The sequence below is a fragment of the Terrapene carolina genome, unplaced genomic scaffold (assembly GCF_002925995.2).
Source record: "Terrapene carolina triunguis isolate 2854851 unplaced genomic scaffold, T_m_triunguis-2.0 Scaffold69, whole genome shotgun sequence".
NCBI classification, from domain to species: domain Eukaryota; kingdom Metazoa; phylum Chordata; order Testudines; family Emydidae; genus Terrapene; species Terrapene triunguis.
The window spans coordinates 16,143,093-16,170,705 of record NW_020664420.1 but is presented as its reverse complement, the minus strand read 5'-3'; the positions used below and the strand labels follow the sequence as shown (position 1 = coordinate 16,170,705).

General features: G+C 38.2%; 1 protein-coding gene across 3 annotated transcripts in view; it reads left to right on the top strand.

Moving 5' to 3' along the window:
* ZFR (zinc finger RNA binding protein) overlaps nt 1–27,304 on the top strand; it is a 49,489-nt gene extending 22,185 nt beyond the window's left edge. Inside the window, exons 5-20 of one of the 3 annotated variants that reach the window (XM_024203073.3) lie at nt 2,824–3,042; nt 4,403–4,650; nt 5,679–5,870; nt 7,050–7,338; nt 8,277–8,473; nt 9,028–9,147; nt 9,779–9,924; nt 11,027–11,189; nt 12,417–12,622; nt 12,873–13,023; nt 14,941–15,082; nt 20,097–20,194; nt 21,015–21,110; nt 25,825–25,936; nt 26,074–26,171; nt 26,882–27,304. In XM_024203073.3, coding sequence (XP_024058841.1) covers nt 2,824–3,042; nt 4,403–4,650; nt 5,679–5,870; nt 7,050–7,338; nt 8,277–8,473; nt 9,028–9,147; nt 9,779–9,924; nt 11,027–11,189; nt 12,417–12,622; nt 12,873–13,023; nt 14,941–15,082; nt 20,097–20,194; nt 21,015–21,110; nt 25,825–25,936; nt 26,074–26,171; nt 26,882–27,061 — 2,657 coding nt within the window. In that variant the 3' untranslated portion in view covers nt 27,062–27,304. Of the gene's footprint in view, nt 1–2,823; nt 3,043–4,402; nt 4,651–5,678; nt 5,871–7,049; nt 7,351–8,276; nt 8,474–9,027; nt 9,148–9,778; nt 9,925–11,026; nt 11,190–12,416; nt 12,623–12,872; nt 13,024–14,940; nt 15,083–20,096; nt 20,195–21,014; nt 21,111–25,824; nt 25,937–26,073; nt 26,172–26,881 lie in introns of those variants that run through there. The other 2 variants (XM_024203071.3, XM_024203074.2) reach the window with 2 other exon arrangements.
* Nucleotides 27,305–27,613: the final 309 nt, after the last annotated feature.

The window sequence follows — 27,613 nt, the reverse complement described above, 5'->3', positions numbered from 1 at the left end:
CTCATTTTTCAACTTGGCATGGACCCATGCATTAATCTGCCACTGACTGTGACTAGTAGCTGGGAGCCCCTAGTAGATCGGACCTACCATCACCTCCAGCTTCAGGAAACTCCACAACTGCTGCCTTCAGAGCCCAGCTCAGAAGGCAGCACAGAAGTGAGTATGGCAATCCTGTGACCACCTTATAACAGCTCTGGGATCCCCCCTGCCCCACAGTCCCCTTTTGGGTCAGGATCTCCATGGTTACAACACTGAAATTTCAGATGTAAACATCTGAAATTGTGAAACTGACTAATTTAAAAACCCTCTAGCCCTGAAATTGACCAAAATGGAGTGTGAATTTGGTAGATCCCTAACTATATCTCCCTAGTTTACTGGAACTCTGAAAGGAGTCAGTTCAGTCTTCATGTCCAGAAAGTAGTTGTAACCTGAGATCTACATACAGAAGAAAAACTTTCAGATTTAACTCTGAATGTTTGTTGCCATGCCATGCCAAGGCTTTCAAGATTCTGCAAGGTTCCCATGACCTGGGAGGCCTATATGGAGTCAATGGGAAGTAGTACAACTGGGAAATTCCAGATCACTGCTGTATGGGTTATAGAAACCTAATACAGCATTAAGAGGCCAAAGAGAGAATTGGACACAAGTAGAAATTATTCTTCTGTGATTGTTGTTGGACCATCTGTAGATTACTTTGCTAAATTGTGAGTACCATATTAGAGAAGGGATTTTGAGGAGGTTGAGAAGGATCAAAAGAAGCAAGGGGGATTATTTTCCATGCCATTCTGGAAAAATTGGTATTCTCTAGTTTCAGAATTCGAAAGGAAATAGTAAAGGTAGATGCAGATATGCAGTCTAAACAAGAAACAAAGTCTAAGACTCAACACTAAATACTCCTAAAGCTATGGGAACAGCAGGCTAGAAGTGAGGTTGCATCTGAAGAAGTGAGGTTCTTACCCACGAAAGCTTATGCTCCCAATACTTTTGTTAGTCTTAACGGTGCCACAGGACCCTCTGTTGCTTTTTACAGGCTAGAAGTGAGTGACTCACAAAAATCATAAAAATGTAGGCCTGGAAGGGACCTCAAGAGGCCATCTAGTCTATCCCCCTGTGCTGAGGCAGGTTTAAGTATATCTAGACTATCCCTGACAGATGTTTGTCTAACCTGTTTTTAAAACCTCTAGTGATTGGGATTCCACAGCCTCTCTAGGGAACCTGTTCCAGTGAGTTAGAAAGTTTTTTCCTATTTAGTTTGAAGGTACCCTTCTTGCCCTGAAGTGAGTGAAACCTGTGGTATTTCCTACCAAGTACAGCAGTAGAGGAACAACTAGAACAGCTATGTTACTAAAGGACAAAAGAGATATATTACAGGAAATAATATTCTGGGATATTTATGCATTGCTAGTTTGGACTTGAAGGGTTTTTTGTGGCCTGAGCCTGTAGTAGTGTTCTTTGTATGAAAACACCATGTTCCTGGCATAGTATCCTTTTTATGTTTTTTTTAAAGGAAGTATTAACAGGTTTACAAATCCTTGCCATACAAATATCAGAAACAAAACAGTAATCATTAATCTTTTGTTTAAAGAGACATGCATGAATATAGTCATCATCTCTCTCTCTGTTCATCAGGGAGTTAGCCATATTAAAGAGTGAGCATTGTTAACAACACCTACGATGTTATTTCTAGTGATTTTATTAAATTGAGTGAAATCTCTGATTATACATAATTAATGGACCAGGCATGGCTATCAAATGTTAATAGTTTGGAAAAAAGGACCCCCTGCTGGGGGGGTTTTCTGGTGAATGTACGCTGAGTGTTGTTTACTACTTCTCATAACACAAGAACTAGGGGTCACCAAATGAAATAAATAGGCAGCAGGTTTAAAACAAAAGGAAGTATTTCTTCACACAACGCACAGTCAACCTGTGGAACTCCTTGCCAGAGGATGTTGTGAAGGCCAAGACCGTAACAGGGTTCAAAAAAAGAACTAGATAAATTCATGGAGGATAGGTCCATCAATGGCTATTAGCCGGGATGGGCAGGAATGGTGTCCTTAGCTTCTGTTTGCCAGAAGCTGGGAATGGGAGACAGGGACTGGATCACTTGATGATTACCTGTTCTGTTCAATCACTCTGGGGCACCTGGCACAGGCCACTGTCAGAAGACAGGATACTGGACTGGATGGACCTTTGGTCTGACCCAGTAGGGCCGCTCTTATGAGTACTGAATAAAAGGTAACCCAATATCTAAGTATCTATTTGTCCTCTGTCTATTTTGCTGGGTATGTAATTGGTATGTTAATTTTTCCATAACCGCATCCTTCTATGCTTTTTTAAACCATTCTTCTATGGTAGAACTTTTTTTTTCTTTTCTTTTTTTTTCCCCTCCAGTGAGAGGTTATAAATTGCTGAGCAGCTACTAGCAGATGAGAGATTAGGCATAATATACTTGTGTTGCTTGGTTTTTCATTTTCAGCGTAGCCAAAAAGTATTTTGAATACTACAAATAATACCAGCGTCTGTGTAATATGCGTCTGAATTTTTGTCAGTTAATGAGCTTCAAACTAAACCCTTAAGAAAAATGCCTGGCTGTATTTAGAGAAGAAAAGTGAAATGGGTTATGCAGATGCACTTTGGGATTATATTCATTTTATTACATGGTCATCTTCTCTGGCATATGTGTTTTGTAACACAAAAATCCTCATTTGTTATATGCTTAGTTACTTGTATATAATTGAATGTAATTATTTTAATATAGTTTGAAATTCACCTAGTCTCAAATGTTTAAATCTTTGTACAACTTTACTCTTCTATCTTAATTAGCTCCAAAAGCAGGATATAGCCAAGGAGCAACTCAGTATACTCAAGCCCAGCAAACTCGACAAGTGACAGCCATAAAACCAGCCACCCCAAGTCCAGCTACAACTACTTTCTCCATATATCCAGTATCCTCCACTGTGCAGCCAGTAGCAGCTGCAGCAACTGTCGTTCCATCCTATACTCAGAGTGCTACTTACAGTACAACAGCAGTTACTTACTCTGGTAAGAATTTTGCATGTTATATTACTATGAGGTTTGTGAGTCATGTTATGGAAAAGGATTTTGTAGGCTCAAAAATTTGGTAATTAAGTTTGTGTTTAGTTGTGTCATAAAGCACCAAGAAATATTCAGCCAGTTAGATCACTATATTGGCAGAGTATTCGGACATATTTTTGGACGAGAACAATAGTTGTATGTGGTCCTGTTTTGTTGTACATAATCAAAGCGATTGCAGCACTGCTTGGATAGTTTTTGGTGGTGGTCAAGTATGGGAAGGGAGCAGAGACCATGGAATGGAAAAAAACAGACAATTGTCCAAAGAAAATGTTTGGGAGGCAATGTACCACCATCAGACAACAGTTGTGAAGAGTAGACTGGGCAATCCAGAGTAAAATTTAGACTTTGGATTACTTTCATCTCATGTGGGAGGAGGGGGTGGTACAAGAGCTTTGCTCCAAACATAAGAGATTCAAGGCTTGATTAAAAATGGAAGGAATCCTGTTTTGCTTTATAACCAGATGGTAATCAACTGGAAAGTTGCAGCTGCTTGGATCTTTTGGTATCCTGTTTAAATGGGACATTTAAAATGTTCCTTGAAACAGGAAAAGCCTAATCAGTGGATTAAAGTAGTTGAACACTAGATGTGGAGAGTTTATGGGAAAACTGTCTCAAAGGTATGAAAACACAGTTTTCTTGATTTATTCAACTGTGCTACTAGAAATTAAGACGTGAATAGATAAGGCAAGTTACAGAGAACCAAGCAGGCCAACAGTTTGTTTGCACCAAAGTGCATCTGAGGGTGCTGGATGGTTAAATACCAAAGAGAAGAGGCTCCTAAGCACTGTTGTGGTTTTTGTTTCACACCCATTTGTGTCCTTTTCTTTTCATTTTGAATCTTGCACCATAAATTGTCGCTTATTAATAAACCTGGGTTTGAAGAAATATTCATTTCTAGTGGCTTTTATCTCATCTTTGCTGTGCACACCCAGCCCTCCCAGATGTACCAGGAGCGTTGACACATTCTTGAATGGCAGAATTAAATATACTGCGGTCCAGCATAGTGGACCGCAGTATATTTAAAATTGTATAGCTACAAAGATCCGTCTGAGAGAATACATACCCCTGATGACATAGGTGGGAAATGGTATTTAAATTTGTACATCATAAAAAGTCAAGTAAAATTCTGTGTGATAAGATCATTTGACCACACATTGCATCTCAGGACCGTGTCAAAATGTTTAGATCACAAAATGTACCTTTATGGAAAAAAATTAAATGTCATGCAGCATCCCTGGATGCATAACTGTGTAACTGTGATATACAATGTGTTACATTATAACATTATCATATTTTGATCTTTGAGGTACCTCTTATTCTGGCTATGAAGCCGCAGTATATTCAGCAGCATCGTCCTATTACCAGCAGCAGCAGCAGCAACAGAAACAGGCGGCGGCAGCGGCGGCTGCTGCTGCTGCAACAGCTGCCTGGACAGGGACCACCTTTACTAAAAAGGCACCATTCCAAAATAAGCAGCTGAAACCAAAACAACCTCCCAAACCACCACAGATCCACTATTGTGATGTTTGTAAAATCAGTTGTGCTGGACCACAGGTACCTGTATTACATGACATTCCACTATACCTCTTAGTCATCGTTTCATATAGCTAAAAACACGCATTATTTAAGAACAGTTGTGGATTGAGGAAATTATTTAAATAACTTTGCTCTAGAAGCAGTTTGAAAATGTGTACCACTATGAAAAGGAAATACTGATGTTTGTGCTCTATGTGAACAGCTGAATTCTACTTCCCACCGTGAAAGTTTACATTTTCCATTTGAAGCACTGTTCTGCTCAGAAGCAAACTTCCTGGGGAAAACTCTCTTCTCAGACCTATAGACCCTTGAGAATTTAAGCTTTTATAAAATTTCTCTTTGAAAAATATTCTACTTTGTAGTATTCTGTTTCTCCTTCTAGTATCCCAGTCTAGTTTTGAAATGGCTGAATGTAGTACTGTCTTGCCAGGGCATTCAGATTAAGACAGCAAAGAACATGAGTTTTTTACACATTTGGTTAGAATATTTGTTGTTCTGCATGTCATGTTAAAAAAACTGTCATTGTTTTCTACTACTTCTCCCACTTGGACTGCCCCTTCCCACGCAAGGACACTTTCAATTTTAAAGGTTTTACTTTGCACCTGGATGTATTTAAGCAGTGTCTCCTTCTGAATTATTAAGTTCTTTGGGGTGCTCTAAATCACTCGGGACTTGGGTACAGCCTACTGGATAAGATCACTTGATTGTTAATATCTGTCACTTGGCATTGACAATACTTAATGATTTGGGAAGTAGGAAGGTGAAAAAAGTCCTTACTGCTTTTTGCCAACTATGGAGTTCTGTATATCATGAAAGGAAAATTATTTCCTGGTCCCTGCCAGCAGTTAGCTTATGCCTCAAAGCACGTGCACAATAAAATGGCAGTGCTATGTATAGGAAATATGTTCCCTAGCAAAACTAAGTGTTGATGACTATTTCTAGCTTATAACCTATTGTATATTTTATAGTATCATATGATTGACATAATTAATGGAGTAAAAATAATTTATTGAGGATGTATGCTTTTTCACTGCATTTTTAAATAGACTTATAAAGAACATTTGGAAGGCCAGAAACACAAAAAGAAAGAAGCGGCATTAAAAGCATCTCAGAACACTAGCAACAGCAGTACTTCTGCTCGTGGAACTCAGAATCAGTTGCGCTGTGAGCTCTGTGATGTGTCTTGTACAGGAGCAGATGCATATGCTGCCCATATTCGTGGAGCTAAACATCAGAAGGTAGGAATGGAGGTTGTTCGTAACTCTGAACAAACCATTATGGTTGTTCTTTCAAAAGTTTACAACTGAACATTGATTTAACACAGCTTTGAAACTTTACAATGCAGAAGAAAAATGCTGCTTTTAACCATCTTAATTTAAATGAAACAAGCACAGAAATAGTTTTCTTACCTAGTCAATTTTTAAAAAACTTTTCATCTATTTTTTAGCTTACGTTTTCTAGTTTACGTTTAACACAATATTTTACTACATTTGTGTTTTATTTTTTTGGCTTTGCTGCTCACTGATTGCATACTTCCAGTTCCAAATGACATGTGTGGTTGACTAGTCTGTTCATAACTCTGGTGTTGTAACTCTGAGGTTCTACGTAGTTGTCAAACTTTTAAGATTAATCTACCGTTTTTATCCCCTTCTCCACCCTCACTTCCCATATTGTACCTTTTATTGTTGAGCACTAAATGATTCTTTTTTTGGAGTCTGTCAATATTTCTTTTAAATCTGATGTGTCAGAAAACTGAAATTTAATTGTATTAAGGCGTCCTGCAAAGGACTTTATATGATACATAAAGGAAACCTGAATACTTGTTTTCCTGCTTGTTTTTTACTGTATATCATATCAGGAATGTCATTTGCTAAAAGACCTGTTATTGCTCATGTCAGTCTGTGTTGTGGAATCTTGTACTTTAAATGATGGGGCAGAGTTATTGAATCTTTAATAAAGCCTTCTGTTCTCCAAAGTGTTCATCAGTCATAGTAGTTAAAATAGTTTAGTAAGCTCCCCACCAAGGGGCATGGAAGGCGGAAGAGAGCACATGAAATCTTAAACAATTTGACTAAAAATCCCTCCACCATCTCGGTTTCTTGGCTTTTTTTGACTCTTGACTCTGGTGATGTAATGTTTTCACTAGTTGTCCAGTCATCGTGGAGTTTTTCTGGGATAGATAAAGCCAGTATTTCTAATGTAAAAAGCAAGCAGAGAAAAGTTTACAGAGGACTGAAACTTCTATTCATAAATCATTAAAGAAACAAAAAATTGACAAGTTCATTTTTTTTCCCCACGTACAGATCAACTTTTTAAGGATATTAGCCATATTATTTTTTTTAAATGTAAACCAAGTGGTTCATGTTTTTTAATGAGGAGCCTATTAAATTTATTTATTTATTTATTTATGGTTTTAGGTGGTTAAGTTGCACACAAAACTTGGGAAGCCAATTCCTTCAACTGAACCAAACGTTGTTACCCAGTCTACTTCCTCAACAGCTGCATCTGCTTCCAAACAGACTGCCTCTGCTTCAAATATTGCAACTAGCAGCAGCACTGTGAACTCCTCCGTTACATCTTCTGCAGTGAAAATTCTTACTCCCACAGCAAGCACACCAATTAACTCCGCATCCAACAGCAAAGTGTCCGTAGTTGCTGCTAATATACCTGTAAAGAAAATATCTACACCGAAAATAAACTTTGTTGGCAAGTACAGAAGTCAGTCTTCATTTTGAAATCTAACCTATTATAAGGATTTAAAATTTATATGTATCTAGTCTCTATGGTCTCAATGCTGCAAACACTTCTGCATATGCATAACTTTATGCATGTGAGTTATCCATGTTAACTTTGTCCACATAGGAGTAATCCCCTTGAAGTCAAGTGCATAAGTGTTGGCAGCATTGAGGGCTATGTGTTTTATGTGATATAAACATGCAGTTCTGGTACGCTTTCCATTTTTTTGATCCTGTTAGCAAAAAATGTATCTTATGAAAGCAGTTCTACAGTGGGTTACTTCTGAAAGCAAAAAGATTGCTCATCTGTATACCTTTAATATGGAGTATCTCATAGAACTGGAAGGGACCTTGAAAGGTCATTGAGTCCAGTCCCCTGCTTTCACAGCAGGACCAAGTACCACCCCCCCTTCCAACCCCCCCAGATCCCTAAATGGCCCCCTCAAGGATTGAGTTCACAACCCCGGTATCAGAGGGGTAGCCGTGTTAGTCTGTATCCACAAAAACAATGGACTCTCCTCGTTGTTTCTTTGGTTGTTCCCTTTCAATCTTGCTTGCAGAACACTGAGCTGGATTTAATAGATGTCTAAATTGCATAAGCCTACTAAGTCTTTACTGCAAAAATGGAGAACTTTGGTCAACAGTTGTAAAAGTTTGGGTACCATTAAATTATTTAAGAAAAATAAACCCACCCTAAACGTTGATTATAGCTGAACTTTTACAGTGTTCTCTGTTTAATTGTATGTTTATGATGTTTAAATTTATTCTTAAAATAATTGAAAAAAATGGAGGCACTCTGGCCAAAATCTTGCCATTTGCAAATGAAATCTCTTTAATCTGTACATATTCTGTAAGCATATAATCATTCTACCAAAATTAACAATTCATTTTAAACTTATTTGATTTTAGGTGGTAATAAGCTACAGACAACAGGAAGTAAACAGGAAGATATGAAAGCAGTTGAAAATGTTAAGAATACGCCTTTGGTTGCTGTTGTACAGACGCAGGAAGTAAAACCAGATACGGCATCAGAACCAGTTACTCCAACAACTCTTGCTGCTTTGCAGAGTGATGTCCAGCCAGTGGGCCATGACTATGTGGAGGAGGTATTAATCTGAAAATCCTCTTAGTATACTTGTTTGATTAAATAAAATGTGTCAATTAGAATTATAACGCAAGACCCTGATCCTGCAAAGACTTATGCATGTGCTTAAATTCAAACTTTGTGAGCAGAACCTTTGAAGTCAGTGGAACTGTTCACCATGCATTCTGGTAAGCATGTGTATATAAGTTTTGTAGGATCCAGGGTTTAAGTTGAATATACTAAAAAAGGTTTTCCACTATTTTTTTTAAGTATTTGTTTGAATCTAAGGAGTAAATAAAACTATATTTTTAAGACTATAAGCTCTTCTGGGTATGAATCATGTGTTCCTCTTCGTACAGTACCTAACACAGTGGGGATCTGATCATGATTGACAATTCTTATCTTGACAATACCTCTTTTAAAGTGCATACTAAAATATATGTGTGTAAATATGTTAACATGTTTTGAGTAGGATACAATTAAGATTCTTGTAAAATTAGGTTAATTTGTAGAAAAGGTAAATTGTGGGGTTTTTTAATATCCAGAAAACTAATACAACATTATTTTATTTCCAAGGTACGGAATGATGAAGGGAAGGTGATCCGCTTTCACTGCAAACTCTGTGAGTGCAGCTTTAACGATCCTAATGCCAAGGAGATGCATCTAAAAGGAAGGCGGCACAGGCTTCAATATAAAGTTAGTTGATATACTGCTGACCGTATTTAAACTTTACAAGACCTTAATTGTAGTAACTTGTTACTTAGATTCAAGATTAGTGGTTACCATGCCCAAATGGTATGTAAAAGGGTAGAAAAATATTGTATTTATCTTTCTCGGTGTGTATTTTAAGATGATATATAGTGGCTTGAAGAAGTGATATGTGCTGTGATTATTTTTTTTTTTTAAATGAAAATGTTAAGCAACACTGTATTTGAGTGTTTGGAAACACTAAAATGTAGTATGTAGTAATTAAAGCTACAGTAGGTCCTTGCATGTTTTTTACTATGAATTAGCAATAGTACAGGATTAGCATTGGGCTACATTTTACAGAACACTTTTCTTTAAATTGACTTACTTAGGGTGATAGGAAAAGTAAAACTTTCTATTTTTGGCAGTATTTTCTTAATTTTATATTAATTCTGGGCATTGCTCAGTTATTCCAGTCTTTAAAACATGCAATTTTAATAAATCATGTTTTAACCAAAACCTTGTGTTCTAAAGTACTAATGTTTGACATGGTAGAAAAATACTATAAAGAGTAAATTTCCTAAAGCCAGGGTGAAACGAAAAGTAAAACCAACATTTCATTCTATCTCTGAAACATTAGAAAAAAGTAAATCCAGATTTGCAAGTAGAAGTAAAGCCCAGTATCCGAGCAAGAAAAATTCAAGAAGAGAAGATGAGAAAGCAGATGCAGAAAGAAGAATATTGGAGAAGACGAGAAGAGGAGGAACGTTGGAGGATGGAAATGAGGTAACATGTCTAATATTATAAGTATGAGATGAGTTGAACAAAAGCTGCAGTGAGGTCACCTGAAGAAGGTTCCCATCCTAGGTTCCCTGTAAGCTGTATGGCCACGCAGCAGACTACTTAGGGCTGTGCAGGTCCCCTGGCCCGGCCCAGCCCCTCAGGAGCTGCCGGGGAGAGGAGCCCCGGCCTAGCCCAGGCCCTCATCGCAACCCTCTGCCCCACCCCGGAGCTCACACCCACAGCCAAAGCCTTCATCCCCCCGCAACCCAACCCTCTGCCCAGCCCTGAGTCCCCTTCCGCACTCTGAACCCCTCGGCCCCACCCCACCCCATGAATTTTGTTATGTGCACTCGCTGGAGCTGCCGCAGCTGGGGACAGGAGCCCCTCCCCTGACTCCGCTGGAGCTGCCGCAGCTGAGGACAGGAGCCCCTCCCTTGGCCCGGCCCAACCCCGCTGGAGCTGCCACAGTGGGGAGAGGCGCTGCTCCCTCCCAGTCCAGGTGCTGCTTGCGGGAGAGAGAGCTTGGCGGAGTCCTCTCTCCCCGCCGTAGCCCCGGGGTAGCCTGCCCCTCAAACCCCTCATCCCCAGCCCCACCCCAGAACCCATGCCCCAACCCTCTGCCCCAGCCCTGAGTCCCTTCCCTCACTCTGAAACTCTCTGCCCCACCCCGTCACATGAATTTTGTTATGTGCACCAATATAGAGGTAATGTGTCACACATCACTTCCATATTGGTGCACATTGCAAAATTCATTCTGCACATTGGTGGGAAAAATTAGAGGGAACTCTGGTTCCATCCTATTTAATTACCTCCTGATGAATGCTCATGTTGAGGACTCTAAACCTTTTTGTCTTCAATCAGGCCATCGTACAACTCTGAGCATTTTTTATTTGATCCATCAGAGGAATATGGGTCTGTTTAAAATTGTTTGTATTTAAGAGTAGGGGTTGCTTCTAGTGCGACTATCCCGTTTTACTTATCGTTTGGAGCTCCCAAGGTCATGACTGCTAAAGATGAGCTAGTGAATAGTATCAAATAATTTTTTAGAAGAATTGAAAACTGCTCTTTGCTATGTAAAGAACATACTTTGGTTCATACAATTCAGACGCTATGAGGAGGACATGTACTGGAGGAGGATGGAGGAGGAGCAGCATCACTGGGATGACCGTCGCCGAATACCTGATGGAGGATATCCTCATGGCCCTCCAGGACCTCTAGGCTTGCTAGGCGTCAGACCAGGAATGCCTCCTCAGCCCCAGGGACCAGCTGTAAGTTTCTTAAATTGGAAAATTTTTAAGTTGAAGTCTCTTAAATCAGGCATAGTTCTTGGGTATATTTGATCTTGGCCATCTGTATTACTACATTAATCTGTTTCAATATTATTCTCTAATAAAGTGCTTGGAAATGTGAAAAAAAAGGGACTCTATACAGGTATAAGGATCTGTCGGAGAGTCCTGCTGGATTAAGTGTCAATATAAGAGCACATTAAAGGTACATGTTGACCAGCCTCATGTGCAAGTCTACCTGCATAAATTTACCATGAGTTAATATTCATATGCAATATTATTTTCAAGAAACAGAAATAAATACTTTACAAAAAATTTCATTGATTAATAAATATCTATTTCCCAATTAACAGTAAAACAACAAAAATTACATTATTTAGAAGAAAGAGGATAAAAGTTAAGGTTAGATTTTGATAAACAATGCATTTCCTTGTATGTAGAGTTGACAGAATTTGATTTTTATAATTTTGAAGGATAATATCCATGTTTATTTTTAAGCATTTTTTAATTATCAATTTAAATTTTAATTGTTGCAGGAAATTACGGGGTAAGAGTCAGACAATTTAATAAGAGTAGGCATTGGAATTCAGAAAGTTAAAGCTTTTTAGCAGTTAAACCACAAATTGTCACATGTCCAGATATATAAAGTCAGTATCCTTAAAACTCTACTAAGTTCTCAAGCAGACTTTTCTTACTTTGCCTAGCTGCAAATTTAGAATAGATGGAGCTATTTTTTCATCGTGTGTGTGTGTGTTTTCAGCATTTATCTACATTTACCGATAATCTAATCCTTCCAACCTTTCTTATATTTGGTTATACAGACGCTCCCCGGGTTACGCAAACCCGCACTTATGGAAAAAGTTCCGTAAGCGGTGTGTGTTTGTGGGTTGGTTTTTTTGGTGGCTTTTTTTGCGTAATTGTCAGGTTTACATCCCGGACTTATGCAAAATTCGACTTATGGAAGGTGTTCTGGAACGGAACGCTTGCGTAAGTCGGGGAGCATCTGCATGCGTGTTTACTTGAGTTGTCTTAAAGTTACTGTGTCCTTAACTTTTAGTTTTTGTTACTTTTAAATTGTCAGGTTTTATATATGATTATGATGCTGTCACTCAACACTCTTACTGGTTTTTGTTTTTAATTAAGTTTTCTTGCTAGAACTTGTATTTTAAAAATTCAAGTAAAGTTACCATAACATTTTTCTCAATGTAGCCTCTGCGTCGTCCAGACTCATCTGATGACCGTTATGTGATGACCAAACATGCAGCCATTTATCCAACTGAGGAGGAACTTCAGGCAGTCCAAAAAATAGTTTCCATCACTGAGCGTGCTCTGAAACTTGTGTCTGACAACATGACTGACAATGAAAAAACTAAGGGCAAAGAGGGAGATGATAAGAAAGATGGCAGTAAAGACAGGTATGTCTGTCTTCAGTTTAAAAAAATTTTGTGCTGAGGTGGAAAAAGTCATCCCATGTTTCTCCCCCTATATCATCTTTAGTGCTGCCTCAGATTCTGTTCTCTCTAGGTTCTGACTGCATGCATCACGATGGTATCTGAGTATGTGGAGTGCTGTTTTACTTCATCCTTTTTTTATCTTCAAAGTTGTTTATGAATGATTGATATGATTTGAAGCACCTCTTGTAACTATAACTTCACTTCCCCACAGAGCTTTGAAAGGAGTTTTACGGGTAGGAGTTTTGGCTAAAGGCTTACTTCTCCGTGGAGACCGAAACGTCAACCTTGTTTTGCTGTGTGCTGAGAAGCCTTCAAAGGCATTACTCAGTCGTATTGCAGAAAGTCTTCCCAAACAACTTGCAGTAAGTTGGATTTGGATTTTTGAGAAGATGCCATAAAGAACATTTTCTGGAGTCAAATTATTTGTAGGGCTGACTGTTCCCCAGTTTTACAGCAGGGACATTAAAAGTTGTGTAGCATTTTCCCAGTATTTGTATCTGAATTCAGTGCCCATGAAAAGTCTTTTCAATCCATTGTATGGGTAAGCAAGAAGCGGGATCCATTTCACAAGAGCATGGAAATGTTTGTTCTGCTCCTCACAGGTAGTGCCAGTTCATAGATGTAGTAATCTCTCCGTCCTTTTATATGTGGAGACAGAGGTTGATGTAAGAATCCTCTTTTGCCTAAACTACCATCAGTGCCAAAGACAGAAGTAATATACATACATGGTAACAGTCGTAGGTGGTTTACTTGAATGGAGATTATAGATAGCAATACAGTTATCAGTTACTATGCACTACTCACTTGTTAGAGATTTTTATATTGAAGTTACAGAACAAGATCTGTATGTGAAAGTGATCTACAGTTCCAGAATTACCATATATATTCGTTCATTAGCCTGTTCATTTATAAGCGGACCCCCCCCAAGATGGCTAGGTAAAAATAGCAAAAACTGTATGACCCTTTCATAAGCCAACCCTATATTTCAGGGGTTGGCAAACTTTGGCTCCTGGCCCGTTAGGGTAAGCCGCTAGCATTAGCCTGGACATTTTGTTTACCTAGAGCGTTCACAGGCACGGAGCCCCTCCGCTCCCAGTGCCCACGATTTGCCATTCCCAGCCAATGGGAGCTGCGGGAAGTGGCGTGCCTGTGAACGCTCCAGGTAAACAAAATGACAATGTATTAGATATTCAATTCAATGATTCCATAGAGTTTTTAAAATCATCAAATTTTGGTGTAGACCCGTTTATAAGCCGACCTCTGCTCTGCGATGCATCACTTTTTTACCAAAAATATTCGGCTTATGAACGACACCTACCTCATTACTCACTCTAAGATTGCACACACATACATATCACTGAATGTGAAGTAAAACGTCTGCCATAAATCCCCAAATAATGAAAAATTCATACTTAGAACTATGATCTTATCTCTCATCTACTCCAAAAGCCTACGTATGTTATGGAATCACAGAAGGTTTGCAATGTTGTCCTCTGTTCTGATGTCACTTGACAGAGGATAATATTGCAAGATAATGTGCTGGCACAATGGATGAATTGAGAAATAACTAGCTTTCACTGAATTTTTTGTTTGCTTTTGTTGCTGTAAGCAAAATATGCAAACCTTGGGCCAGGTCCTCGAGACCAGCCATTTGCCTGTGCAGCTTGTGGAGGAGGGGAGGACGGTGTTGACAGGTTTTCCTTGGGTCATTAGGAGCCAGTAATTCTGCTCATAAGGAATAACTTAGAATAGCCTCATGGCTACTCTTTAGGTTATTGCGTGGTCTGTTAGCTGCCCCCGGGGGCCACTCAAGCAACCATTAATAAAGTAAATATAGCAGTTTACCTGCACTCGAAGGGGTTGTGGCATAGGAATCACTACTTCAGCTCTGTGCCATCTAAAGATTTCTCCAAACCAGGGGAATCCTCCATTGATTAGTTAAACCGGGTTTAAGGCTGTTTTTTTAACTTCAAAATTGCTGAGAATCTGACCCCTTATTTTAATATATTTTGTGCATGCATTTCCTCAGTGTGGTATCTTTTAAAAATGCTTTTGGGGCAACTGCTACATGTTTTTAGTTACAGTCCCTGATAAAACTGCATGGCAGTCCATCTTTTTTTTTAAACTGCATGATTAAAACCATATAATTATGTATTGAGGAGACACCATTGTTATATTGTAGTTCTGTGACCCTCTGAGAATGAATGTGTCCCTCCTCCACCCCCTCTTTTTTGTAAGTGCTAAACGTGCAATTGCTTCCAATTTTTTTCATTATTCAGGTAATAAGTCCTGAGAAGTATGAAATAAAGTGTGCAGTAACAGAAGCAGCGATAATTTTGAATTCATGTGTGGAACCCAAAATGCAAGTTACTATCACATTGACATCACCGATCATTCGGGAGGAGAACATGAGGGATGGAGGTTGGAAAGTTGTTAAAGATGTTACCTCTATATTACCAGTTTTTGTATATTTATCTAGTCTGTTTAAGATGACATTAAGTCCTGGAAGGCAACATGCTGGCATAATATACGTATTTGATTGAAACCCTACTTATTCAACAACCAGTCTTGCTAGAGATCATTAAAATTCAAGGCTTATATGATGCATTCATTTAGATCAAAAAATTATCTTCTTCCCCCTAACTTAATGTCCAGCCTCAGCTTTCTGGAAAAGTTACTAAATTGTGTCTCTTTTCTCCTCCCTCCCCTTACAAAATTCAGTTATTTGGAAAACTAAACGTTTTACAGCAAGTGGTTACAAGCCTGCCCTAAGAGATTTTGCAGCATATTAGAAAACTAAATCTTTATATCTTTACATTCTGGTTTTGAAACTGGATCTGTCTTGCCACCACTTGCATCTTTAAAATGGCATTGCTGCGTATAATATACACGTTATTTTGATGTTCATAGTGTTTGTAGCTTTGTCTGGAAGAAGATGTGAATTTTTCCAGCTGTCTGAGGTTGGTCTTTGGACTGGAGTGCTTTTTTTAAATATACAGGCTCCTGGTATTAAGATCTGAGTATTTTACCCAAATAGCATACACAGAGTAGTACAGTAATAAGAAATGGTTTGGTCACTGAGTTAAAGTAGAAGTTGGTTGGCGCTCTTAAAACCGATTTATATTTGTGAATGTGCAATCCCACTGGTGCCAGCAGTGTTGCTTTAGGGTCTGTTCTGTAACACTTTCAAAGCTCCAAAAGCTTTTTAGCCAACAAGCATGATTAATGTCTGCAATAGGTTGGTTCTATTGTTCTATGGGTCAGATAAAATTAACTTTGTTTCCTTTCATCCTGTGTTTTCGTAGTCAAAGAGATCATAACAAACCAGGGTCTATTGTTGAATATGAACCTACAAGCAGGCAATTTGTCTGTATTAACACTTTTTCATGATGCAGGTTGGAAAAAAAAGTGTGTGTGTATGTATATGTGTGCGTGTGTATATACATATATAGTTATTTAATTAAAATCATAGAATTAATTCTTTTATTTCGTCTCAGCAGTTTTATCTGTCCTTTAAAATATTTGAGGCTTTTCCTTATGTTAGATATTTTTGAAATTAGAGAATTATAATCAAGCTTTGTTGTCAGAGCTGCTTCCTACGCCAGAAAACAAAGCTGGAATATGTGTTCTCTGGATTGGATGTCTTTTATTTTTGATCTTTAGTAGTGTGCTGTACACAATTAATGAACTGTGTGTATATCTCCAACTATACATGCTTCGTACAAATACTATTACATCAAACCCAGCCATTTTAGTCTCATTTTTGGCAATTGAAATTATGCCAGAAATGTGATACTTGGTTCACCTGGACTGAATCATGCAAAGCATTTCACCTTGTTAACAATTGGTAAAAAAAAAAGGGGGGCAGTCGCCGTTATAGGTTTGATTATAGATGCTATGAAATTAGATTAATTTTAACCATTATCTTTATTCCTTAATGTACTATGGAAAACTACAATTAGTCCATACTGCAGTTCTAAACTACAGTAAAATTGGTTTGTGGCCATTAGAATTTTATACTATAATAAATGTAAAAAAATAAATCACAGGTGTTTTTCAGTTCATTGATACTTTATGCCCCAAAGGAAACAAAACTATATTTTTGTCTGACCCAGACTTGAGCTAGAATTGTCATTCTGAGTTTGAGTCACCTGCTGAGTTGATGGTATTGCCTTTAGGGAAGCAAAATCAAACGAGGTAAATCGATTTCACTTCAAGACACTGAGCAGTGTAAAATGGATGTGCGGAAAAGTTCACTTGTGAAACTAGAAGAAAATGCAGAATATTAAACTGCAGATTATTGCCATAAACCAGGTTTTATTATGAAGATTGCTGCTTATTTGCTGCAGAATAACTGTGTGTGTTTTTTCTTTTACTGCAGCTCCTAATGCTCTGTGTCTTAAAATGGTTTAAAGTCTTTTGCTGGTTTTGTGGGAGCTAGTTTAGGTGATAACGAAGGCTTTGTCGGAAGAAACAATTTGATTAAAGATGAGACTGTGACTTGCATGTGAAGTAAAATCATATTTAGTGTGTGATGATAATCCCATTAAATGACAAAAGGATAAAAAAGAAAATGAATTATTTTAAAAATAAAACTGTTAACCGCACGGCAATTGTGCCATACATTATTGTGCATTTGACAGTTATCCAGCATTTCCCTGAATTGACTTTGAATCTGATAAGTTCTAAATGCTCTAACCCTTGCTGTAGAATCTTTCTCTCAGCAAACAAAGTATATTGTGTGTGTGTGTGTGTGTGTGTGTGTGTGGGTTTTTTTTGTTTTGTTTTGTTTTGTTTGTTTTTTAATCCTTAGTTTATCAGTCCCGGTCCAAAGCCTTCTAGCAGAGGGAGTTGAATCCTGTCAGGGGTTGCTGCCAAGACATCGGAAGGATTTTTGACCAAGGTTTTCTAAAGCTCAGTGTCACACCTGCCATACTGCATAAAGGATAGGCTTTGGTTGCATAGTCCTAGCATTTACTGTTACTTTGTGTTTTTTCTTTTTGTCTTTTGTCTCTCTTCTAGAATTAAGCAGTGTTCACACTAGTTTTGAAATAGTTGACTGGGTAACACGTATTTCACATAGTGGAATTTACTGAAATTGATATACCTGTTAACTTTTAATGAGGAAATAGTGTGGACACAGCATGTCTTCTAACCAAAGATTAACCCCTTATGTTTAGGTTATTTATAGAATACAGTTACATAGGGTAAGAATTTGTACTTGTTTTTGTAAATTAACATAGCTTTTGTTTTAGGTTAACAGGGTGGCAGGTTAGGAGTCTAATTACTATAGTCTTTAAGGGGTTAATCCACTTGAAACGTAAAACAGGTGCAAAAATCCACAATGACATTTTACAAGAGTTTCTCGAATATATTTTCAGCCAAAATTTATTCTCAGTTGCAATAGGTGCCTTGGCATCTTCTGACTTTCACAATAGCTTTAAGTTTCAAGGTTATTCATGCAGTCTCCATTATTAATGGCACATGGCATATTTCAGATCCATGTTTCCAGCATAAAGTAAGATTTTCTACTGTGCATTAAAATGTAAATATTTCATAATAGAATTATTTTCCAAAGTGTTTCAGTGCTAGAAACTGAGTAATTGCAGTTTCAAGTTATATAGTATATTATTATGCTGAAAGATTGCACAGTGTCACCTATTTGCACATTCATGTTATAAGAATGTAGATAATTGACTGACACACACAGTCCACTTGACCCCCAAGTTTGTGTTAATTTCTCAACCTCCCCTTGGTTTTCTACAATTTCTCTAAATGTATTCATTGTCTCTAATACTCACGTTATGCTCCTTTCTTAGATTGCCTTACTTGACAGCTTTTTTCTGTAGGTTTACTATTCTTGACTGAAATAATTTTACTTTTAATGTCTTCACTTACTCTTTGACCCCTTCATCAGTGTAAATGGCTCCTCATTTCACCTTATCAAATACAATCTCACAAATATACTCAAAATTAGTATCTACTTTTTCCCCAACAAAAATTCTTAATGTGGAATCATTGTGGCTTCTTATATTTCACCTGGTGCAGAGCAAAATAAATTTTCCAATGAAAAGGAGACCAAATCCAAACAGTATTCTAGATTTAATTTTTAGTAATTATATTGGAGAGTTAAAGTATCCTTTTTGATTTATATGCTTTTTAACTGTGGGTGCATCCTAATAGCCTATTGACTTCTTTCCTTCATTTATATGTTGGCAGCTGCCTTAAAGTTTCCCCTTAAATCTTTTTCAAGTCAGTATGCTTCATGAGTGTTATAGTGAATGCCATCACTTTTTTTGTTTGGTACTCTAACTTGCTCATGTCACATTTTTCAACACCAGACTGCTTTTAATATATTGCCACTCTTCTGAATGAGCCAAATGGAGTGTTGTTTAATTAGTCATCCTGTGCCATATCAACATATTTTGTTACTCATCGTGAAGGCCATTTTCATATATAATAAGCTAAGGACGTTATAAAACTAATCATTGAGTTACACCATTGGTACACCGTTAGCCAGCTAGAAGCTACCTTTTGGAATCACTCAGTGTTGCCTGTTTTGTTGGGACAACCAATTTGAAAAAGCTTATTGTACCTTTTGGTCACTTATTAGGTAGTCATAACTTGATCAAAACCCTGTTTCTTGAACACTTAAATGTACAAGATCTATTGTTTCTTTTATCTTCCAAACATTCTGATACTGCTTCTACTACTCTTCTTTCTCCTGCTTAGACTTAACCAAGATATGCCTTTTTCAGCTGTTCGTTAATATTTCTTAGATGAAAGTGGACGGTGTGCACACGCACACCGTGGAGATGCAGAAGCTATAGAAATTATAGTAGAAAGTAATTAAACTGATTGGAATTCTAGAGAGTATTTCACATTCTTTGTCATATTAAAGCAAAATAATTTGCACTATAATTTAAATTTTAATGATATTTTCACCAGATTCTGTGTGCTTCCAGAGCTTATTTGTTATACTTGTCCCTTTTTATTAGAAGTAGGTCCAGAGTAACATGAGACCATTTAAGTTCAGCAAACTCAGTTTGTTGTAAATTCTACTCCATTAAAGTGGATTTTTGTGTTCCTTCTGTCTGTGTTCTCTGTGCTGGTGCACTGTGTCCAACCATCCTTCCTTCAATATTTAATTTTAGGGGAAATCTATTTTTACAGAGTTAGTTTGTATGAATAACTGCAGACTACTGCATAATCTGCAGTCCATTAAAAAATTAGATTGAGGGCTAAATTGCGTTATGCTCTTGATCTTTATACTGGGTTATATTCTAATCCCAATTAAAGGGATTTTATTGATATGTTGGATGGGGGTTAAACTCTAAATGGCACGTGTGACATTGAAGCTACTTTAAGGAAGTGTCTTGCTCACCTGGTCAAACACCCATTCCTCACTGCATTTTGCCAATTCAATCCATTTTAGATGTAACCTCGGGTATGGTGAAAGACCCACCGGACGTCTTGGACAGGCAAAAATGCCTTGACGCTCTGGCTGCTCTACGCCACGCTAAGTGGTTCCAGGTTCGGAACATCATTTTACTTTCTTCTTGTAGCCTTATGAGAGATTAGTTCAGTTGCAATATAAATGTTTAACTGTGAAAACACTCAAGGTTGCCCATGGTAATAATACTTTAAATTAAATGAACAGAAAAATGTTATCATAGAAAGCTCAGTATGGAAGAACTGCTTTATGCAGTTATTGCTGATCTGACATAAACTCTTTTTCTGATCATTGAGAAGGCGATGTTGAAAGCTTGACTCGCTTTGGGTGATCATATGCTGTGTGTATTTGTAATATATTCCATAAGGCTGCAGAGTAACTTTGCTTTAAATAATGGAATATGTGTTTAAAGCTTTGTGTTTAGATTTAAGACTTTTTTTTCCCTATTTCTTGAAGTGCATTAAGTGTAGGGAATGAAAGGTGAGAAATAACTGTTTGGTTTAGTGACTTTGCACTCTGGCAAAGGCACAACAAAGAAACCAAACAGATTCCCTTGACCTTTCAGTCTCTATACATACTTTTTAGATCTTTATTCTTTTTATTTCTAATATAGAAAGATATTATATGTATTGTTACAGATGAATATAGGTCAAAGTGTACAGGGGATCAAGAAATATTACTCTTGTATAACCTGTGCACTTTGACTTCTACCACCTTAAGTTTACTAACCCTGGCACAAAATACTGCTGTAAATGGCAGCTCATGAACACAGTTTTAGAGTGACTTGTTTCTATTGTATATCTGAGCTTCCATTGAACAGTGGTGTTTTAGCTTTTCAACCTGTGGCCTGTTTTCTGTAGGTGCTGGGATTAATTAACTTGATTTTGTATTGCTCTCAAGGCTAGAGCTAATGGTCTGCAGTCCTGTGTGATTATCATACGTATTCTTCGTGACCTCTGTCAGAGAGTTCCAACTTGGTCTGACTTCCCAAGCTGGGTGAGTAATCTTCTTTTGCATGCACTTTAAGGCAGCAGCATGTTGCTACAAGTTCAGTGTCAGAAAATGCTGGTGCAACTTTTTTTTAAATAAAGCCATATGTCAAGAATCAGTTTTTTGGTTGTTGTTTTTTTTTCCCCCTCAGCAGACAATTTCTTTTAAATCTTTAAAAAGAACCCAGACTTCTGGTATCCTGTGATTTCTGAAGCTAGATCTTTACCAAAGAAATTATTTTCTCCTACAGAACAAAAATACCACCAAAGAATTCAGTACTTCTTTTTTCTCTTCTTCTAAGAGTTTGTATAGAAGTTAGGAATGATTATTTTTCATCTCAGTTTACTCTGAATTGCTTGGCCTTTCCTGAGACTTGTTTGAAATAATTTGTCAAATGTATCTGGATAACCATTGCAGAACAAACTTTGTGTAAAAGTTACTTGCTAAGGACCCCTTCTGTTACCATTCTCCTTAATATCTGTTGCTGCTGCCAGATATGGTACCAGAGTACTGATATATGATGATCCATCTTTGACAGGGAGAGTGTTGGAAATAGTCCAAACCACTTTATTGTTAGTTTCTGTTTGGACCAGAAGTGAGTTCTAAGATAGAAGGAGGGCTATAAAAGAATTTACCAAGTCACTTCTGCTTAACTGAAAATAGTGTATAAGAGTTAAATGTTTTCATTAAGGCTTATTTGGCTTTAAAATAATATTTGAGCAAACTAAACATAGCACCAGATTCTGTGCTGCATCTCTTGAAAAGCCAGCACATACAGCATAGCTCAAGGGGAGAGAGGGCAAAGGTGCCCTCCATAAACCACCAGCATTCCAGACTGCTGAGAGGCTGGTACAGTCCCCAGTAGAAGTTGAGAGCCTTGGAGGCTGCTCTGACTTAAGACTGTTTTCCTCGGGCTGCCCTCTGGGCTGCGGTGTCACCATAGTGATGGGTACTATGACTGTGCCCCCGAAACACACCCCTTAAACTGGAACTTGCGTGTGCCACTTGTGTTGGCCCTATGTGCCTGCTGCATCTGTGTGCGATATAGGAGCCCGAGCAGGCATAGAATCAGCTTCATAGTTTCTTTAGTCCTCAACTTAAAGTTACAAATTTCTGCAGAAAGAAAAGGTATTGAGTTTCATTATTTATGGTTCAAACTCCCTCTTCTAGGAAAATAAAAGTGAGGCTTTAACTATTTAAAATGGAGTGATGAGCCAGAGGGAGAAGGAAGCTTACTACTACGCTCTTCATTAATACACACTTCCTAGCGGCCCCGAGGAATTTAGATACAAGTTCTCTTTCTACAGAAGAAGTTATATAATGCATTGCTTACAGGAAAAAAATACTACATCAAAACATTTTAGGTTGCAAAACATCAAACACTCAAAAATTAGGTTTCAGAGTGGTAGCCGTGTTAGTCTGTATCAGCAAAAAGAACAAGGAGTACTTGTGGCACCTTAGAGACTAACAAATTTATTTGGGCATAAGCTTTCGTGAGCTAAAACCCACTTCATCGGATGCATGCAGTGGAAAATACAGTAGGAAGATGTGTATATATACACAGAGAACATGGAAAAAATGGGTGTTTTTGTTGTGGTGTGTGTGTTGCTGGTGAGTATTTGCTTCAGGTTGGGGGGCTGTCTGTAAGCAAGGACTTGCCTGTCTCCCAAGATCCGTGAGAGTGAGGGATCGCTTACAGACAGCCCCCCAACCTGAAGCAAATACTCGCCAGCAACCACACACTAATCCAGGAACCTATCCTTGCAACAAAGCCCGTTGCCAACTCTGTCCACATATCTATTCAAGGGACACCATCATAGGACCTAATCACATCAGCCCACCCTCAGAGGCTTGTTCACCTGCGCATCTACCAATGTGATATGTGCCAGCAGTGCCCCTCTGCCATGTACATTGGCCACACCGGACAGTCTCTACGCAAAAGAATAAATGGACACAAATCAGATGTCAAGAATTATAACATTCAAAAACCAGTCGGAGAACACTTCAACCTTCCTGGTCACTCAATTACAGACCTAAAAGTCGCAGTTCTTCAACAAAAAAACTTCAAAAACAGACTCCAACGAGAAACTGCCGAACTGGAATTAATTTGCAAACTGGACACCATTAAATTAGGCTTGAATAAAGACTGGAAGTGGATGGGTCATTACACAAAGTAAAAACTATTTCCCCATGCTAATTTTTCCCCTACCGTTACTCACACCTTCTTATCAACTGTTTGAAATGGGCCATCCTGATTATCACTACAAAAGTTTTTTTTTCTCCTGCTGATAATAGTCCACCTTAATTGATTAGTCTCGATAGAGTTGGTATGCAACACCAATTTTTTCAGTGTGTGTGTGTGTGTGTGTGTGTGTGTGTGTGTGTGTGTGTCTTCCTACTCTTATTTCCACTGCATGCATCCGATGAAGTGAGTTTTAGCGCACGAAAACTTATGCCCAAATAAGTTTGTTAGCCTCTAAAGTGCCACAAGTACTCCTCGTTCTTTTTTCAAAAATTAGGAAATGCCAGAATTTAGATTACTTACGCATTGCAAATTCTACCCCATTGCATTATGATGCATTATTTATTGAATGATCATACACTGTTTTTTTTTTCCCTCGTTATTCCTACCTGATTTGGTTCATAGGATGGACAGTGCTCAGAGAATGAGGCAGCTGTTTGATATTTTTGTACTCCCCGTTCAGTTAGTGGCCCTCCCTCCCTTATTTACCAGATACCATCCAAAGCCTCCAATGAATTCAGAATTATTTATTTCCTCATAGTCTTTTCTAGGGCACTCATCACCTTAGTAGGTGAGTGCCTCACAAACATTAATGAATTTTTCTATACTGCAAGATGGGAGGCATCCATTTTACAGATAGGGAAACTGAGACACAAAGATTTGTCTGAGGCCACATAGTGAATCAGTGGCAAACCTAGGATTTGAACACACACTCCTGATTCCCAACCCTGTCCTCATTCTTTCAGACCATACTGTCTTATTGCTAGAGCTGCTGAATATTCACAGCTCCCATTGACTTCTGTTGTAGCTGTGAGTGCTCTGCATATCAGGCCCCAGGTATCTCAAGTTGAGCAGAGCAGGAATGAGGAATACACAGTTAGTAGCAAAATGTTGGTTTAAATAATGTGTTCAGCATTATATTGAAAGACTGTGGCAGAAGCAGGGATAGAATTGAATTCTCCTGTATGTCATTCACCTGCCTTAACCACAAGATCATCCTTTCTCTTCTTGCAGTCCCCTGCCTTGGTTTCTACACACTATCCAACTGCTAGAACAAATGAAGCAGGGATCTTACAGACTAATTCATTACTTGACTGTGATTCATTCCCTGCTTGCTGTGCATCTTGTGCACTGAATGAAGCTGGGATTCTCTGGAAAACAGTCTTTAATTACCTGATCACATACTATGCGAATGAATGTAAACAAAGCTGCAGAATTACGGCTGCACAGGCAACCCAAATGCCTTATTTTCTAATGCTCAACTTAAATAACAGGGGTAGCCATGTTAGTCTGGATCTGTAAAAAGCGACAGAGTCCTGTGGCACCTTATAGACTAACAGACGTATTGGAGCATAAGCTTTTGTGGGTGAATACCCACTTCGTCAGATGCATGGTCTGGAAATTTTCACTACATGCATCTGACAAAGTGGGTATTCACCCAAGAAACCTTATGCTCCAATACGTCTGTTAGTCTATAAGGTGCCACAGGACTCTGTGTCGCTTCTTAGTAAAATAAATAATCCTCTTTTAATGGGTTTCTTTTAATGGGTGGAGATTTTGTTTGCCGGGGCGGGGGGGCAGGGGGAGGGAGGTTATGGGATTTCCTAGCCTTTTTAAAAGAAAAAAAGGTAAATTATTTTATGTGCAGTTGTATCATCCCCACTATCATGCATCACCTGGTGTAGGGTTTGAATGCTAAACCTTCAGTTGTTCCACACAGCTTGACCCACAGGGCTAACTATTTGAGCGTAGGAAATTATCCCTCAGGATGGAAGGGGTTGATCAAGGAAAGGCTGGCCCAGTGCGCACACGCTTATTCTCCCTTTCTCTTCTCTCACCCTCCCTTCTCAGTACAGGAAGGGGAGGGGGAACCAGGCTCAGATTGTGCTCTCTCCACCCCCATCCCATTCCCTACCCAATCTCCCTGAAGAGTGTGTCCACTCCTGGGATTTCCAGTGCAGTCTGTATTACTGGTGCTGCTTTGGCAGTGATGTGGGCCAGACTTGGATTAGAATGTTCGTGTTCAGGGGACTGTTTTGGCATGCTGCTAACAGATGTGACAGAAGGGAAATTGTGATTTTTTTTTTCATTTATATCTCAGCTAAGCCTGAACAGAATTGCTTGGGTCAAAGAAAAGGTACTTTTCTAACCCTAGGATGTTCTCCCTGCTGAATTTCAAAGGCCAACTGCAAACAATGGAGGTGTTAGAGCATCTCAAAAAAGGTCATAAGAATCTTTTAATGGGAAGTGTTAGACAACCTAAATATAGGGGTTATTGCTCTTGGGCTAATTTTGTATCACTATTCAGCTGTCTAAAAATCTGTTAGTCTAACTTTTCCTTACATTTCAACTGGACACAATATTCTTTGTGTAACTCCTTATTAAGCTGTGTATACCAGAAGATCTGAGTTGAATTGTGATGGTTTCTTTTTTTAAAGCAGCCTAATAAAATAGTCTTTTTTCTATTCTTGATTTTAGGCTATGGAGTTACTAGTAGAGAAAGCGATCAGCAGTGCTTCTGGACCACAAAGCCCTGGGGATGCATTGAGGAGAGTTTTTGAGTGTATATCTTCAGGAATAATCCTTAAAGGCAGGTTGCACTTGTTTGATACAAATTTTAGATTTTGTCAAGGGTATTTATAAGCTCAGCTAAAATGTATATTATAGTTGCTATATATAATCAGTATATGTGGACTCTAGTAATGGTAACTAGCCGTATTGTTATAGGTGGTCCTGGCCTTTTGGATCCTTGTGAAAAAGATCCTTATGATACACTTGCTTTAATGACAGACCAGCAACGAGAGGATATTACTTCGAGTGCACAGGTAATGAACATTATAATAAAATAGCCAAGTGTGGTGGTGGTGGTGGTGGTGGTATGCTGAAATATTGAAGATCGTTCTCCTTCAATAGTAAAACTGGGGCGGGGGGGAAAGAATTGACTAATGTAACAAAAGTTTGAATAAATGCACAGATATATGCTCAGTTTAAGGGCTGAGTACTCAGGTGTTCTCACATAATGCTCAGTGTACCTATTAGAAACAGGCAATAAATCCTGAGGGCACTTACACTGGGAATCAAACTAGCTCCTAAATAAGGATAGCCTTTATGATGGCTTTATGCCCGACAAGGGTTCCCTTGTAGAGGAAGTATTCCAACTGTACATTTGGTGCAGTTTTAAGTCAGCTTTATGGCACAAAGGGTACTTTGTCATAAACTAAGATGTGGACCTAAGATTAGCTGTTGCTACTGCCAAGATTAGGAAAAGGATTACTGCAGTTCCATCCTTTTGTACTTGCAAAGATGTTCACGCTTGTCTGTATCTTATCAGTCTAAATGACTGTACCTGTTTAAACTTAAAACTATATTGGATTGAAAAGGATTACTGTAGATAAATTTGCATAAGCTTTGATTATTTTTTTAAATGTGGTTTATGAAGAAAATGTTAACTGCCTCCACTGTCATATTTAGATTTAACATTTGTTTCTGATAAAAGGTTTTTGTTTTGTTTTCCCCTTCCCCCCTCTGTTACCAGTTTGCACTGAGACTCCTTGCATTCCGTCAAATACACAAAGTTCTAGGAATGGATCCATTGCCACAGATGAACCAACGTTTCAACATTCATAACAATCGTAAAAGGAGAAGAGACAGTGATGGGGTCGATGGGTTTGAAGCAGAGGGGAAAAAAGATAAAAAAGATTACGATAACTTTTAAAAATGTCTGTCATCAGTGTTAAGACAGGAAGTGATAATAGGAGTCCATTTGTTGCCTGACTCTTTTTTATTCATAATAATGTCTGTTTTAAAACATCCAAAAAACAGATGGAAGATCAGTTTTGCAGAAAGAGGACTTAACTCTTCTGTGAAGGTCTAAATTTTTAATGGATGTGCAGTATCAGACAAATTATGGATGTAAAGATACCACAAATGGAAATTGTGCTCTGATTTAAAAAAATATTAGCTTTCCCCCCATTATTTTTTTTTATTTAGACATAGGTTACTAACTGTAGTAACTTCCCTATTTTTTTGTCCTTTTTATTAACTAGTCACTAGTGCATTGTCTTAAATCCTGACTCTATTTAATGCAGCATTTGTGCTTCAGTAGCTATGAGTATTTTGATATTTTATTTAGAAGTTTTGTTTGCCTTTGACACTAGTTGTATAAGTTACTCTGTGTTATAGATGGTATATAGTTTCCCTCCCACTTAATATTTTACAGCAGAACTTTTTTTTGTAAAGTGAGACTGCAGGATTTCGGTTTTTTTCC